Genomic DNA, 14,561 nt, shown 5'->3' with positions numbered 1-14,561 from the left:
TAATGAATTGCAGATGAACGGCGGCTAGTTTCTCGGCTCGAACTCGAACTGGTTTAGGGTCTGGACGGCTTTGAAAGCTGAAATTAGGTTAGGGCTTTATGTCACGAGATTGAGGAAGGTGCGAGCGAGTCTAATTGAGCTTTCGTTGTGTTTATATAACAATTTAGAGTCGGTTGAGCCGCGAGTTTAACATTACGCGATTTGCTATGATTTTGATTCGTTTTCTATAATTAACATGTCGGTAGGATCGTAATTAAGTTAATTATTGATTTGGCAAGATCAATTTTAATTATCATAGCTGAATATTGAGGAACAAGCAAGGTGGGGGGGTACCTTTGGCCGACGGGAGAGGAAAAGGAAAGAGAAGAAAGATAAGTTTGAATAATTTTTGCAAAGAGGTCCCTAGACTTTGATTGCGGATGCAAAGCGGTTTAGAAGTAAGTGTAGGGGTTAATTTGCATTTCTTTGATAGTTAATATGAATTAATAAATATAAATATACTAAAAACGCGGAAATTTATTGATTATTTACCCGAATACGAATCAAGTCGGGTAATGATTACAAGTAAAAGAAAAACAGAAAAACCGAAATGTTACAATAATATTCTTATATGATAAATCACACCCAGTAGTCCTAGTAGAGGGTGCGAAGCACCCGAAGCTCACAGCCACGAGCATGAGCTTGGGTACGGGCGAAGTGCGATGGGCAATGGCGCAACGTGGCAGTTTGATGGAGAACTTTTCACTTCTGCCATCACGATACGTGGCGGATTTAGATTCGTCTCATCGCGATACCCGATGACGTGTAATTATCTAGAAAACTTTTGCGGCTGTCGCGCTACACGATGGACCCTTAGGTAACCCATCGCGATAAGCGACGTGAAGGTACACTGACGAGACACGTTTCCTGCCACATGGCGTGCCACGTAACCTATCTAGGGCTGACTCAACAATCCTATAGGTCTCATTGTGATACGCGATGACCTTATTTTAAGGTCGTCGCAATACACGACCGACCATGAAATCGGCTATAAAAGGGAAAGAAATCAGTTGTCGGTTCTTTGTCCAAAAATCATTACTCTTTCTAAATTTCTTAAATAAGGTGTTTGTATAATACCCGATTAGTCGTAATGATACCCTCTCCGATCGAAGGAACTTTTATACGTGAATCTAAAGGCTCTGTCTGAACAAGGTAAGAAATTGTGCCCATCGTGTAAAGTTACTAATCTCGTGATTATTGTTATGATTATTGGGTTTATACTATTCTAGATATGCTACATTGTGTTTAACCTAGGTGCTTCATACAATGAAGCTCTTTAATTGTAAATTTGCAAGGTGAGACATTCGAGTTTTTGCACAACTCACATTTGCAAGAGACAACTGATTTTTAATACTGTCATGATGCTTTTCTAAACCTATTAAACTCATGACAGATAGTCCAAATGTTTTCAAAATATTTTCAAGGATTTTAATTACGTTATAGTGATTAAGTCTCTGTAGACTTACGGGATGGTTACTACTGGTATTGTTGGGTTTTGTATACAAGGTTTGGCTAATGGGCTATTACAAGTTACTTATTGGACAAGTGTTAGCCAATAAGAAATATGATCACGATCATAGATACGATCGAGTGACAAGTACCTTTCGGTAATTTGTAAGCAGTTATATGTAAAAACATCTTAATGTTGTAACTGTAAAATGTGTCATTTACAAATGAATGTACTCACCAGTATTTCTTGCTGATCAAATATTTTAAACATGTTTCAGGTGAATTGTTAGAGACTGCATGCGGGCTTCCGGCTTAAATAAGTGGCTTGTCACCAAAATAAAGAAATGTGTTTTGTAAATTAGGTTTTATTTCCTATAAAAGTTATGTTTGTATAAAAATGGGTTTTAATCCCAGTTTATGAAATAAGAATCTTGGTGTTTTTACACTTTGATAAATTTTCCTAACTACGGTTCTGATAAATTTTCCGCTGCTAAATATTTTAAGAATAAACACCGACACCACCACTCGATGTTTACGACTCCCCTCTCGGGGTATAGGGGTCTTGGGTTGTGACACTGGTTTACTAGAGGAAACCTAGTGATTCGCTTTAGATTTATGTAATTTCTTGTATATCACAAATTTATACTAGATGCAATCTATATCACATAAAGTCCTTACATACATTAACACTTTATGATGGGATCACGGGGTAATTTAAGTAGTACTACTAGGTTTGGAAAACCCTACCGGCTAAAACTTGACTGGAGGTCGGACGGGTGTAAATTTTCTTAACATACGTGTGCCAGTGTTTGTGATAGACCTGGTAAGAAGTCCTACATACAGTCAGCTTTGGTTCAAATGTCTAGTAACTTGTAAATGTGTTAGTTACCCTGGTATATTTGGAAAGTGGTTGTCACACCCCGACTTAGGGCCTAGGCGTGACACTCGTAGTTGGTACCTGTTTTGAAAATATATAAGAGTTGCGGGTTATTAGCGGAAGTCTTTGATTGTAATAAAATAATAATTTATTTTGAAAATCTCTTGGATAATAAATATCCAAGTATTTAGTTTACAAACCTTGTTTTATTCTTGTTTATAATATTTTATTTATTTAAAACTGAGCCATCTCCATCTGCAAGCATCTAACTACACGAATGACTCTTATGCCTTGCTATCTGTACCATGCTGGCTTTCCTGTAATGAGGGGAAAATACGTCAGTGATATGCTGGTGAATCGTTGACTCTGAAAACATTTGACTGACAAGATAGTTTTAGAACAAACTCGGTAGAAACGTCTCTTATTTCTGCCAACTTGTGTCACTGCCATACACACATAATTATGGTTCACCAAGAACTAATGCCCATTGACGAACTTTTGTTATGTCTGTTGGCCTGCGGCCACGTAGCCTTGATTGAAAGGTTAACAGATATGTTTGGATCCAGACATATGTGTACTCGGTCTGAGTTGCTTTTTTTATCTACCTTGTGAAACTTAGGGATCACGTAATCCCTTAAAATTTGCAGATCACATAATCTCATTTTTTACTGACTGTTTAAGATAAACAACCCGTTTATCTTAATGACTGACTGAAAAAGGTTTAACGTATTCACCTGTGATTGTGATTGTCTTTTCTGAATGATGTGGTGATCTCGTTTGGAAACCCTTGTGAATGAATGATGATTGATCTATAATAAAATAAGTTTATATAAATACTCGGATCGTCTTTTGATCCAGCTACAGACCTTTAGTCTGGTTTTGATAGCTTTAAAACCTTGACTGATCATTTGTTTGAATAAAATATTTAGACCGGTAGTCTTTTCATTTGTTTACAAATCATATGTTGAGTTTCTTTTTCATGAAGAAACATCTATTGATTGGTTTTCTTCTTCAAGAAGAAACATTGAATAACTATAACCCTAGTATGTAAAATCTTATGTTTCTTAATTGTAAAGAAAACTACTTCTCTTGCATATAATATTTCTTAATTGTGAAGAAACTATTTCTGACTATATCCTCTTATATGTAAAAACTTATGTTTCTTAAAGAAAAACTTCTACCATCGCATCATTAACCGGTGTAGGATTAAAGATCAGGTCCAGGATTCGAGTCAAATCGACCTTCCCTCTCATCTCAGGGTGAGGCAAGGAATTCAAGCAAATGTTCGTTCTTCAATCTCTCGGCTGCTCAAGAAGTTGGACTAGCTGCTCCTCCGACCCGGAGTGGATTCTAGTGGAAGGGCAGAGCAAAGCCTTGCAGTAGGAAGGTGTTCGTTGGAGACGGATTGGATCGAGAGGCGATGCTTATACCTCTTCTTTATCGATAGGATTCCCATCATTTGCAGTCTCCGGCGAAGGAGATAAGGGCGAGGGACCGAACATGTTCTATCCTCAACCTCCATCCGTCATTAGTAATCTCAATTCGCTTTTCCTATTCACTAGTACAATGCGCGCTACAACTAGCAGACCAACGACGACCCTATCCTAAAGGAGAAGAAGGAGTAGGAGCAGAGCGGAGAATCTTTTTTTATTCCAGCCGAGAAAACTAGTAAAAGGAAGGATATCATGAAGAAATATTATTTTAACTATAACCTTTGCATGTATAAAGCCTTTGAAAACATAATTATGATCAAGGTTTGGGCTATACCCCTGACTGTGGTCTAAGCCATACAATATAATAATAAGAAAATAATATTTAGGTAGAACCCCTACCTTACGCGGATAGTCGGGAATAAGAATTAAGATAAATCAGCAGCTGGTCAGCTAGTGATTCGTTTAACAGCACAAAAAATCATATAACAGTGCCTCGACACCTCGTTTCTTCGCGAAATCAAGCCCTCAGAACCTCGGAACACCTTGGCACGCTTCCCTATGCTTAAATATGTGAAAATGAAGGTGAGAATTAGTGTGGAATGCTTAAACTCGTCACCCCTATTTATAGCTGAAATCTGACATCTTCGCGCCGCGCGAACCGACTCTAACCGCAATTTTTGCAGGTCAAATCTCGGGCTGACACGTGTCGGATAAGCTTTGAATCGTGTGCCAGCAACTTCGCGTCGCGCGAAGTTGTTCTGTGTGGCATCTTCGCGTCGCGGGAAGATGCATGAAAATCAGAATTTTCATTTTCAATCCTTGAACTTTGATAAATGACATTTTTGGCATAAAATTAAGTCGGAAATTCTTGAAGTGTTACAGTGGTAAATCTACTAATACTACTTATACATCATATACCACAATTACTACTTTTTGTCATAAGTTATGAACTCACCAACCTTTGTTGACCCTTGAGTATTTATACTTGCTCATGTTGCTAGATGTGCTAAGAAGCGGGTTGCATTGCATATGTTTGGAGTCACACTTATTGCATGAACTTTTATTTCACTTTGTTTTACATTTGATGGGTTGTGCATGTTTGAGCAATGGTTTTTTATATTAAACACATTACTTTTACGCTTCGCTTTGATTTGGTTTTTTTGTTTCCTCATGTTTGGATAAGACTTAAATGGTGTTTTAGATATTTTTAAATGGGTGTTTGGTATAACGAATGAGCTAGATCCTTGTATGTTATGCGCCTCATGCTAAAACTCCATTTGTCGAAATTTGAGGGTGTTGAAGCATCAATATTGTACATAGTCACCACATACCCAATCAGTGCTTGTTCCCACCGGATGCCAAATGCCAGGTTCGATCAAAAACTGAACACCACCCTGATATGTAACGAAAGGTGGGTAGAGGTGGCGGAAACCCAGAGTCCAGCTACACATAAAATTACCTTAGTCAAAGAGTTATTAACAAAACTAGTCAAGTTGAACCTTATTAACAAAACTAATAAAGACTGACTAAAATATATTTTACTTGTAACGAACGCCGATTGGACGATAACGGTGATGGTGAACGGCATTTTGTGGTTAAAGAGATTGAGATTGTGGGAGGAGGAGGCACGATGAAAGGGTGGAGCATTACGGCGCTGATGGGTGGTGATAGGAGTGGGATTAGAGGGAGGCGATGATGAGTGTGACATCAGTGGTGGTAGGTGACAAGGGTGAGGAGGCAGCGACTATGGGAGGGGACGACGCTCGATGGGCGGTGGGAAAAAGTGGAAGGTAGGCAGTGGAGAGTGGTGAGGGAGAAGTTGAGGGATGCAAAGTGAATGGTAAATGGTGAGGGATTATGCAAAGTGGCAATGATGTTTGGTATAGGCAGGGGTGCTATTCGGATTAGTTTTTCGGGTTTTTCGGTTTGGGTTCTTTTGGGTTTCAAAGTTTTAAATCCACACTTGAAACCCAAATCTCACACGGTTTCTTCGGGTTCGAGTTTTTTCGGGTTGGGTTAATCGGGTTTTGAATATCCTTGGGAAAAAAACTACGCTGCTAAATTTAAATGTAGCATATTCTTCTTTACTCGTAATGTAAATAAACCAATAAAAAAACACAAGTATACCGATAAAACATCCTAAAAAGAGTAAAATTTAACAAAGTTCAACCACAATAAACAAGACCGACATAATCGTCTTCAGTATCTCGTGATTAAGGTATTGGATTATAATTGTTTTTAGTCATAAATTAGAACATTAATAAATAATAAATAATCGATTCATTGGAATGAGAACAATCGATTTGAACTAAATTCTGATAACATCAGAGGCTAAGGCTTAGCTTATAATACTTAAAAATACATATGGTTTTAAAACTAAAAGTTTATTCAGGTTTTTCGGGTTAACCCGCGACCTAGAATTCGGACCCAAAAACCAATCCGAATTACTTTGGTTTGGGTTCGGGCTAGCCTTTTTTCAGTTCGAGTTTCTCAGGTCAGGTTAGTTCGGGTTTGAGTATGGTAAATTAGACCCAACAATTCACACAAACTAAATTTGGAAAACTACAAAACCCTCACACAAAAAACTCTTACACCTACCACTTGATTACCATATAATCACACCCACCACGAGTTGCAAATCAGTACTTGTTTAATCAAATACAAAAACAATAACAAAAAAGGTGTAGAAGTTAAATTCTTAATAATTCTATTATGAGTTGGTTAAAACAAAGATTATATAAAATAATGATTGTTTTCCTTCACATGTTGACTTGTGGAGTCCATATCCACCAATCCACATGTCAACCCCATCCTCCTCTACTTCTTAATTAATTCTTATTCTTATTATTAATATTAAAGCCAGTCACCAACTCAATCACCACCTCCTTTCCATCAATTGCTTAATCCTCACATAAAAGCCCACCAATTCGATCCCAAAATCCACACAACATGGCCACCAGCTTGAGAAGATTCAAGCGATTCGGTTCGATGATCACGAACCCATCAAGTCGGCGATTGTCGTCCTCTCCGACGGTTTCTGGTGGGTTTGGTTCTGCCGGCGGTCAGGTTATGCAATCGGCGAAATCGATGAATCTTTACACTGCGATTAATCAAGCACTTCATATAGCCTTAGATTCTGATCCTCGGTACTTTTATTTTTTACTAATATGCTTGTAATTTGATCTGGGTATATTCTACATAGTTTAATAATTTCATCAATTGATGTTGACTCCTATTGCTTTAATTTTAATTTTTCACATGGGCCAAAAAGGTTTAAGCTTTAAAGCTAAAGTTTGCTTTAGGTTTGAAATTAATCATAATTAAGGGGTTTTATATGGCTATAAGTAAGATCGGTTTTGCCATTTAAAAGGGGGTTGTGGTGCATGTTGTGCTTACATGCCTCTCTATTGTAATTAGATCTTTTTTTTTTATTAAAGGATCCAATTACAATAAGGAGGCAGGTAACCGGGCAACGAGTTGCTTCGCAAGCCTTTTGAATGACAAAACCAAACCTGCTGAAAACAAAGCTATGATTCTTCGCCGTCAATGAATTACTATGCATGTGCGCAACCTGCTAAACTCTTTTCAAAAAAAAAAAAAAACTTTTAATCTGTGTGTTGAATTGGTTGACAGTTCATACATATTTGGGGAAGATGTGGGATTCGGTGGTGTGTTCCGTTGCACAACTGGATTGGCTGATCAGTTTGGTAAACATCGGGTTTTCAACACTCCTCTTTGTGAGCAGGTACTACTTTTATCAACAAAAGTCTCACAAGTTGACTTTTATGATTCCAAATTTTGACCTGAAATCTTTGGTTTCTTAACAAGTTGACCTTTTTTAAGGTGCAAAGCTGACTTTTGTTGTTTGTTTTACAACAGGGTATTGTTGGATTTGCTATTGGTCTTGCAGCAATGGTACATTCTGAATATTTAATACCAAGTTTTGTGTATAATTGTTAGTGTCATAGAACTCGCTAGGCCCTGGTCGGGCAGAAGATACCGACTAGCGTAATTAGATTGGATAAGTATAGTTCTTCAAAAATCTTCAAAGATTTTGACCAAAATCTGCCATTTTGACCGAAATTTGTACGATTTGGACCGAATTGGACCGGCTTTGACCACCTTTGACCGACTAGCGATTATTGGGTCCTAGCTAAATTCACATCTGTCCTAGCTAATACCATTTAGAGCACCGATAATTGTAGTCATCGCTGAATATCATCCTTACTTTAATGACAGGGGAATCGTGCTATAGCAGAAATTCAATTTGCAGATTACATTTTTCCTGCTTTTGATCAGGTATTTTTCATATATTAATAACCAAACAGTTTGCATTTTGTTTATTAGTTAATTCTTTTTGTAGATTGTCAACGAAGCTGCTAAATTCAGATACCGAAGTGGTAACGAATTTAACTGTGGAGGTAACTTAAAACATTTTTTGATCTCACTGTAATTTTATTATTCTTTTCTCACACGTTATTTAACTTTGTTTTTGTGGTTTGTTAGGTTTAACAATAAGAGCACCGTATGGTGCTGTGGGTCACGGTGCACTTTATCATTCACAATCTCCTGAAGCATTTTTTTGCCATGTTCCCGGTCTCAAGGTTTTGATTTGTTGAGCTCTTATTTATTCGTGGGTTCAATTGGCCCGTCTATAATTCTAAGTTTTTTTTCTAAATTTATCATAGGTGGTTATACCTCGAGGTCCAAAGGAAGCTAAAGGATTGTTGCTGGCGAGTATTCGTGACCCGAATCCTGTTGTGTTTTTTGAACCAAAGGTCATTCTTTTACCTTTGATCAAGTATAGGTTTTTGTATGGGCGGTTGGGTAACGGGTCATAACTTGTTTGGGTTGGCCCAAACCCCTCTTTTGTTCATTTCCGTGTGTTGATTATGATTGCGATTATCAAACAATGTTTTTTCCATAATAATCTGAATTTGGGACGATATAGGATGTCAAATCGACTAATTTTTTTTTTACTTGATCTATGAAATAAAACACAAACCCAAATCAATGTAATTCATAAGTTAATGGATTGATATTGCCACATTTAGTCATCCTCATTTTCTAGACCTATCTTTATGAAGTATAAATTTCTTAGCTTCTTTTTTGCAATTTTAGGGGCTATACCGTTTAGCGGTAGAAGAGGTTCCCGAAGGGGATTACACGGTGCCTCTATCTGAGGCAGAGGTATCATATTTATAACTCACTCAAATTTCCTATTTATCATTATTTTTACTGATTATGACTTGTGAACATTAGGTTATACGCGAAGGTAGTGACATAACTCTTGTTGGTTGGGGAGCTCAGCTCACTACAATGGAACAAGCTTGTGTTGATGCTGAAAAGGTTAGAAAATTGTTTGATTTCATATATCAAAAAGTTTTACAAATGTCTAATGTTATGTGATGTTTTGCAGGAAGGGATTTCTTGTGAACTTATAGATCTAAAAACTCTATTACCTTGGGATAAAGAGACAGTTGAAGCCTCAGTTAGAAAAACCGGAAGGCTGCTGGTATAAGATTCATATATTTATTTATAAAAAAAGATTCGATTTTTATAAAATCATTTTGCTTCAAACGCTCATTCGCCACGTTATTTTTGTATTTGTTTAGATTAGTCATGAGGCTCCGGTTACAGGTGGGTTTGGTGCTGAGATATCTGCATCGATCGTTGAACGTTGCTTCTTGAGGGTAAGCCACATTAATCAAATATGTGTACATATTCTTATGAAAATTAAATGAGTTTACAAAAAAATGTTGGTTCGAAAACTAAAAATTTAGAATATTTTTTTTTTAGCTGGAAGCACCTGTAGCTAGAGTTTGTGGTCTGGACACACCATTTCCTCATGTTTTTGAACCATTTTACATGCCTACGAAGAAGAAGGTTAGTGCCAATTTGGTAATTTGTGCTAATTAGTGAAAACAGTTAAAGACTGATGGTGAAATTTGGGTGCAGATACTTGATGCAATCAAAGATACAGTTAATTTCTAAATATGGTTATGCTTCTTCAATGGCCGGCCTGTGTGTTGTGCATTGAAGATATAGAATAGGCCACATAACAGAATGAAATGAGCATTTTGTAATCTTTATTTTGTTGTTGTAGTCAATCACAATGTAACTTCTTTTAAACCGTTTTAATAAACCTTAATGAAATACAAAGTTTCATGAAGTTGATCATGCACAAAAATATGTCAAATCTAATATTCAGAGTTAATATGGGGCCATTTTCATAACCAGTTTTAAACTTTTTCACTTTTAATCTTGGTTTGATACAAGCATTATTTTCAAACTCGCCTTTAATGGTTACGTGTTGAAAGAGCCCACTTAGTCGCAATAGGGTCCAGCAAATAAAGTAATTCAACTTAATCAATACCCTTGAGACCGGGTGGCTAATATTATCTAAGCAATTGCTCCAAGTATAACGCAGGCCATCGCCCTCACGTCTTTTTGTTGTTCAAGTTGGGAAACAAAGCCGAAATGGTTGAACAGTCCAGCAAATAACAGAATTTTTATCTCCCCTTCCGACTCCTGGAATAAGAATATCCAACAATTGCAAATGAAAATGAATATAATTCTCAACGGTCTTAACCCACCCGACCCGCAGATTGATTACTAACTATCAACCCTGTTCCAAATCACCAAACTTATTATTATTATTATTATTATATCATGTCCTTCTGATCCACCCCACGGAATTCTTATCATTTTTCTTGAAATTGCTTTAATAACGTAACTAGAGATAGATTTAAACGACAAGTAATACGTGCACAAACTATCCAACATCGATTTCGCGAAAAAACCATCCCCAAAACAAAAACAAAAAATTGATCCCTTTGTTTGGTCTCTAAGACTACACGCTATGGGCGTCGTTGAGGGGGATAAAGGGCGGCGTTGGAGGGGAACACCGCTGGGGGAGGAGGGTCACGGCGCCGAGAGGAAGACCGGCGCGGAAAGGAACTCTCTCTCTCTCTCTCCTCTCTCACATACACACATGCATATATATATGCATATATATATATTGGGGCGCCCAAGGGGCATTAAACCATAGCGGGACAGGCTTCGATGCCCCGTTTTTTACGAGGCGATGACGTGGCGTTGACGTGGCACTGTTGAGGGGCATCGAAGCCTAAATCCAAAATTACACTAAAAATTATAAATATCATTACATTTTCTCTCACGGCTACTTTCAAAATCAAATATATATAAAAATCACTACATCTTCTCTATACTCTACTCACAACACCTTAAATCACTTCCTACATTATAAACACCTCCCTCACATAAAATAACGCCAAGGGGTATACACCACTCAACACCAGTCTCCTCCCTCGCCACATCTGTGTCACATCAGCTTTCCCCCTATCATTCAACATCACCCCTAAATCAGGGGTATATAGCCCTTAACACCAATCCCCTCCCTCGTCATGTGTGCGCCACGTCAGATTTCTCCCCATCATTCAACATCACCACTAAATCAGGGATAGACACCCCTCAACAGCATGCTTTATTTGCGATTTTTTTTATTTAATACAATTTATATATACAATATTCAAGCACTAATAACTATTAGACAGGTGCCCACGCGATGCAGCGTGTATTTGAATACAGGCCCTATTATTCACGTAACAAGTATGAGTGTTCATGGTTTGGTTTAAAACCTTGTAACTGTTTAAATTGGTCATCGATTGGTTTCATGGTTAGTGCTTTTAACGTTAAATCGGGTTCAAAATTTTTAAACCATAACGAACGGTTTGGTTCGCAGTTTATACCGGAAACCGGTCATATGAAATCGGACCAGATTATAAATGTTGAATGTATGTTAATCTTTTTATTATTTAGCATAGATATGTTTTGTTATATATATATATATATATATATATATATATATATATATATATATATATATTAGTTAAAATATAATTGAACAAAATCTTTTTTTATTAAAAGTAACTTGGCTATTACAACTTTATTGTAAGATAGGTAAATTGTGTTTAAAAGAAATAATTACTCATTTCTATACATTTATTTTATGCATTAATATTTATAAAACTCTTAAAAATCTAATATCTGAATTTACCCTTGTGTCGTGTATTATATATAGTATAGAAATTAAAACTTAACCATTGGAAATAAAATTATGAAATAATCTAAAATTAAAAAAATATCTAGTCTTCATTTTCGGAAGGAGGTTGTAGAGAACATGTATATTCGACCAAGTCCAAACGTAGCGCGTTATGTGTATCTTCATTTTCCAAAGCCAATCTGTTATACTCTCTTTGTGTTTCGTTTACCGGTTCATATTGGACGGTATCTTCATCCTCGTTATAGTCGCAAATTGCACGTCCCTCGTCTTCAATAATCATGTTATGCAAAATACATATTGCATGCATCACCGTCTATGTAACATCTAGGAAAAACCCATATTTATTTTGGGCTAAAGTTGTCAACTTTGAAAGTTGAAGGATTAAAAATAATCTCAAAAACAAGTGATGGAAAAATAAAATAAGAAAAAGAAAACATCTCATGTTAAGAAAGTGAAAAAATTCCATCCCACATAGAAAGATAGAAGAAAATGGAAGCATTCCACAGGGGTATAATAAGGTAGAGAACTTTCATCCCACATGGAAACAAGCAAAGAAATGGAAACTCTTTATAAGGAATCAAGTTTCCATAGTAATGTTCTTATGTAGCTAACCACTCTCCATAATCCTAGCGGAGGGTGCGAAGCACCCGATGCGCACGCGCTCCGACTCAGACTCGGGCAATGGGCGTAATGTGGCGTTTTGATGGCGCACATAACGGCCGCTTTAGTGTTTTTGGAAAATGGAATTATGATCAAGAAATGACAAGTTATCGAAGACGAGGGACTAAAAATAAAAAATTTGAATTCTTGAACCCATCGCGCTACGCGATGAGCCCAAGCTCAGGACCATCACGCTACGCAACAGTCCATGATGACACAACAGACACGTGTCGCGACGAGGTGACACGTGGCAGACGCTAGGGCTGAGTCAGCAGCCACACGTCACTCACCTGACATCGTGCTACACGATGCCCTAGGAAAAGGGACCATCGCGCTACGCGATGGTACCTAATTTCGGCTATAATAGGGAGGGGTCACGGCATTCACAACTCACACCTCCAACACATATTTCCACACACTTTTACACACACTAAGCCTCGGTTTGCGTGCCGGTCTCGTGAAACGTGCCAAGCTCCGAAGCTCTGACGGTTTAAGCAGTAGTACGCAATATAGAGTAGCAGCTGTAACCACTCAGATTTTTCCACATACAATCTTACCCGACCAGTTTTATGTTCGAAAAATTTATCACTAAAAATGGCACGTTTATCGAGGAACATAAACTTTAACCCCTTATTGTTTCCATATCAAATCTCTAGGGGCTAATTTGCAAATTATACATATTATCTTTATAAAACATTTACCCAAACCCGTTAACCCGTATCCATGACCCGTTTAGTTACTTGAAGCACAATTATCGTTCTAAATCAAGAATTAAATCATTGTTGTGATTCTTCTAACTATTTTCGGCCTAACTAACGTAGTTAATTTGGAAATAAGATCCATTGAGATCCGTATTGATATATTATGATGAACCAATTAAACCTAAAATCTATTATATAAACTGAGCTTGATCATAAATCAACTATTTACGTCTGCACATCACCAAGATCTGCGCGAAACAAACCCCTATGGTTAATTGGATTTTTGAAGCCTGCATATACCCTGTTTGATCTCGTCCTAGCCGCGGATACAGTGTCGTCGTTCTTCGTGGTTTCATCATCAATTAAGGTAATTGAAACATACATTAGGTTCGTATATCATCAAGAAACAATATCCCTAACATTAATCACGCGAACGTTGAACGGATTGGACGATTATGTAATTAGGGTTTATGTTCAAATTGGGTTTTAATTCATTCCTGTATATATTAAATTGTTTACGAACTTTAAACAGCTGACACACCAGCTCGCATGGCTGGTGTGTGCGTGCTCGTGTCTGGTCTGGCTAAACGTCGCGGGTTTGAGTCCCAGCAAATTCGATTTTGCTATTTTATTTTTGTTTAGTTGTTTAAACTTATTTTTAATGGTTTACAATATATTATAATTAATATTAAATAAACCATATTTTATTTACCCGACATCATAAAGCTGTTTCGTGTCAAATAATTTCATTACAAGTTTTCGTGTATATATATACATATATATATATATATATGTATATTATTAATAATAAACCAATATTATTTTTATTAAAACTTGAAACCAATATTAATGTTATTGTCGTTAAAACGTCTTTATAAATTTGCTCGTATTGATATATGTATTGTATATATATATTAATATATATATATATAAAATTCGGTTTAAATAAAAAATTATAATAAACATATTAAACGTATTAAAGGTGTTAATTATATTTTTACTATCGAAATTCGTTAAGAATTCCAAGATATAAATTTTTCGATAATTATATATTTAGACGTTTATTATTATAATATATCTTAACTTATATTTATTCAAATTAATTATTCGTAAACCCGATTTTATGATAAACAATGAGTTTTATAATTAAATAATAATAATCCTTAGAGATTGATCGTTCAATCCATAACATACAAATCATAATTGTAACTTAAATCACATCGAAATCTTAATTTGTTATACATATTATAACATTATAATTCACTCGTAATATCATTTAATTAGGATCCTTGTCGGTAATTCTCGAAGATCGTGAT

At 36.4% G+C, this 14,561-nt stretch overlaps 1 protein-coding gene across 1 annotated transcript; it reads left to right on the top strand.

Annotated features, from left to right (window-relative positions):
• The first annotated feature begins 6,747 nt into the window (after positions 1-6,747).
• On the top strand, positions 6,748-9,806 carry LOC143631142 (2-oxoisovalerate dehydrogenase subunit beta 1, mitochondrial-like). The gene is made up of 13 exons (XM_077099988.1): positions 6,748-6,944; positions 7,432-7,543; positions 7,678-7,713; positions 8,038-8,097; positions 8,162-8,219; positions 8,305-8,402; positions 8,487-8,576; positions 8,920-8,988; positions 9,061-9,147; positions 9,218-9,313; positions 9,414-9,491; positions 9,598-9,684; positions 9,757-9,806. The coding sequence occupies exons 1-13, from the start codon at positions 6,748-6,750 to the stop codon at positions 9,790-9,792; spliced, it is 1,104 nt and encodes a 367-aa protein (XP_076956103.1). The 3' UTR covers positions 9,793-9,806.
• Positions 9,807-14,561: the final 4,755 nt, after the last annotated feature.

Source organism: Bidens hawaiensis, unplaced genomic scaffold, assembly GCF_021521415.1.
Source record: "Bidens hawaiensis isolate Kalapana, Puna unplaced genomic scaffold, B.hawaiensis_p1.1 tig00005944_1, whole genome shotgun sequence".
In the NCBI taxonomy this organism is placed as follows: Eukaryota; Viridiplantae; Streptophyta; class Magnoliopsida; order Asterales; family Asteraceae; genus Bidens; species Bidens hawaiensis.
This window is presented reverse-complemented; position numbering and strand designations above follow the sequence as displayed.

What these genes read in the sequence shown, in the direction of transcription:
- LOC143631142 (XM_077099988.1), top strand. Translation starts at nt 6,748, where the DNA reads ATGGCCACCAGCTTGAGAAGATTCAAGCGATTCGGTTCGATGATCACG. An exon ending in CTATTGGTCTTGCAGCAATG is followed by an intron (nt 7,714 to 8,037) that starts GTACATTCTGAA and finishes CTTTAATGACAG; the next exon opens with GGGAATCGTGCTATAGCAGA. An exon ending in TGCCTCTATCTGAGGCAGAG is followed by an intron (nt 8,989 to 9,060) that starts GTATCATATTTA and finishes TGTGAACATTAG; the next exon opens with GTTATACGCGAAGGTAGTGA.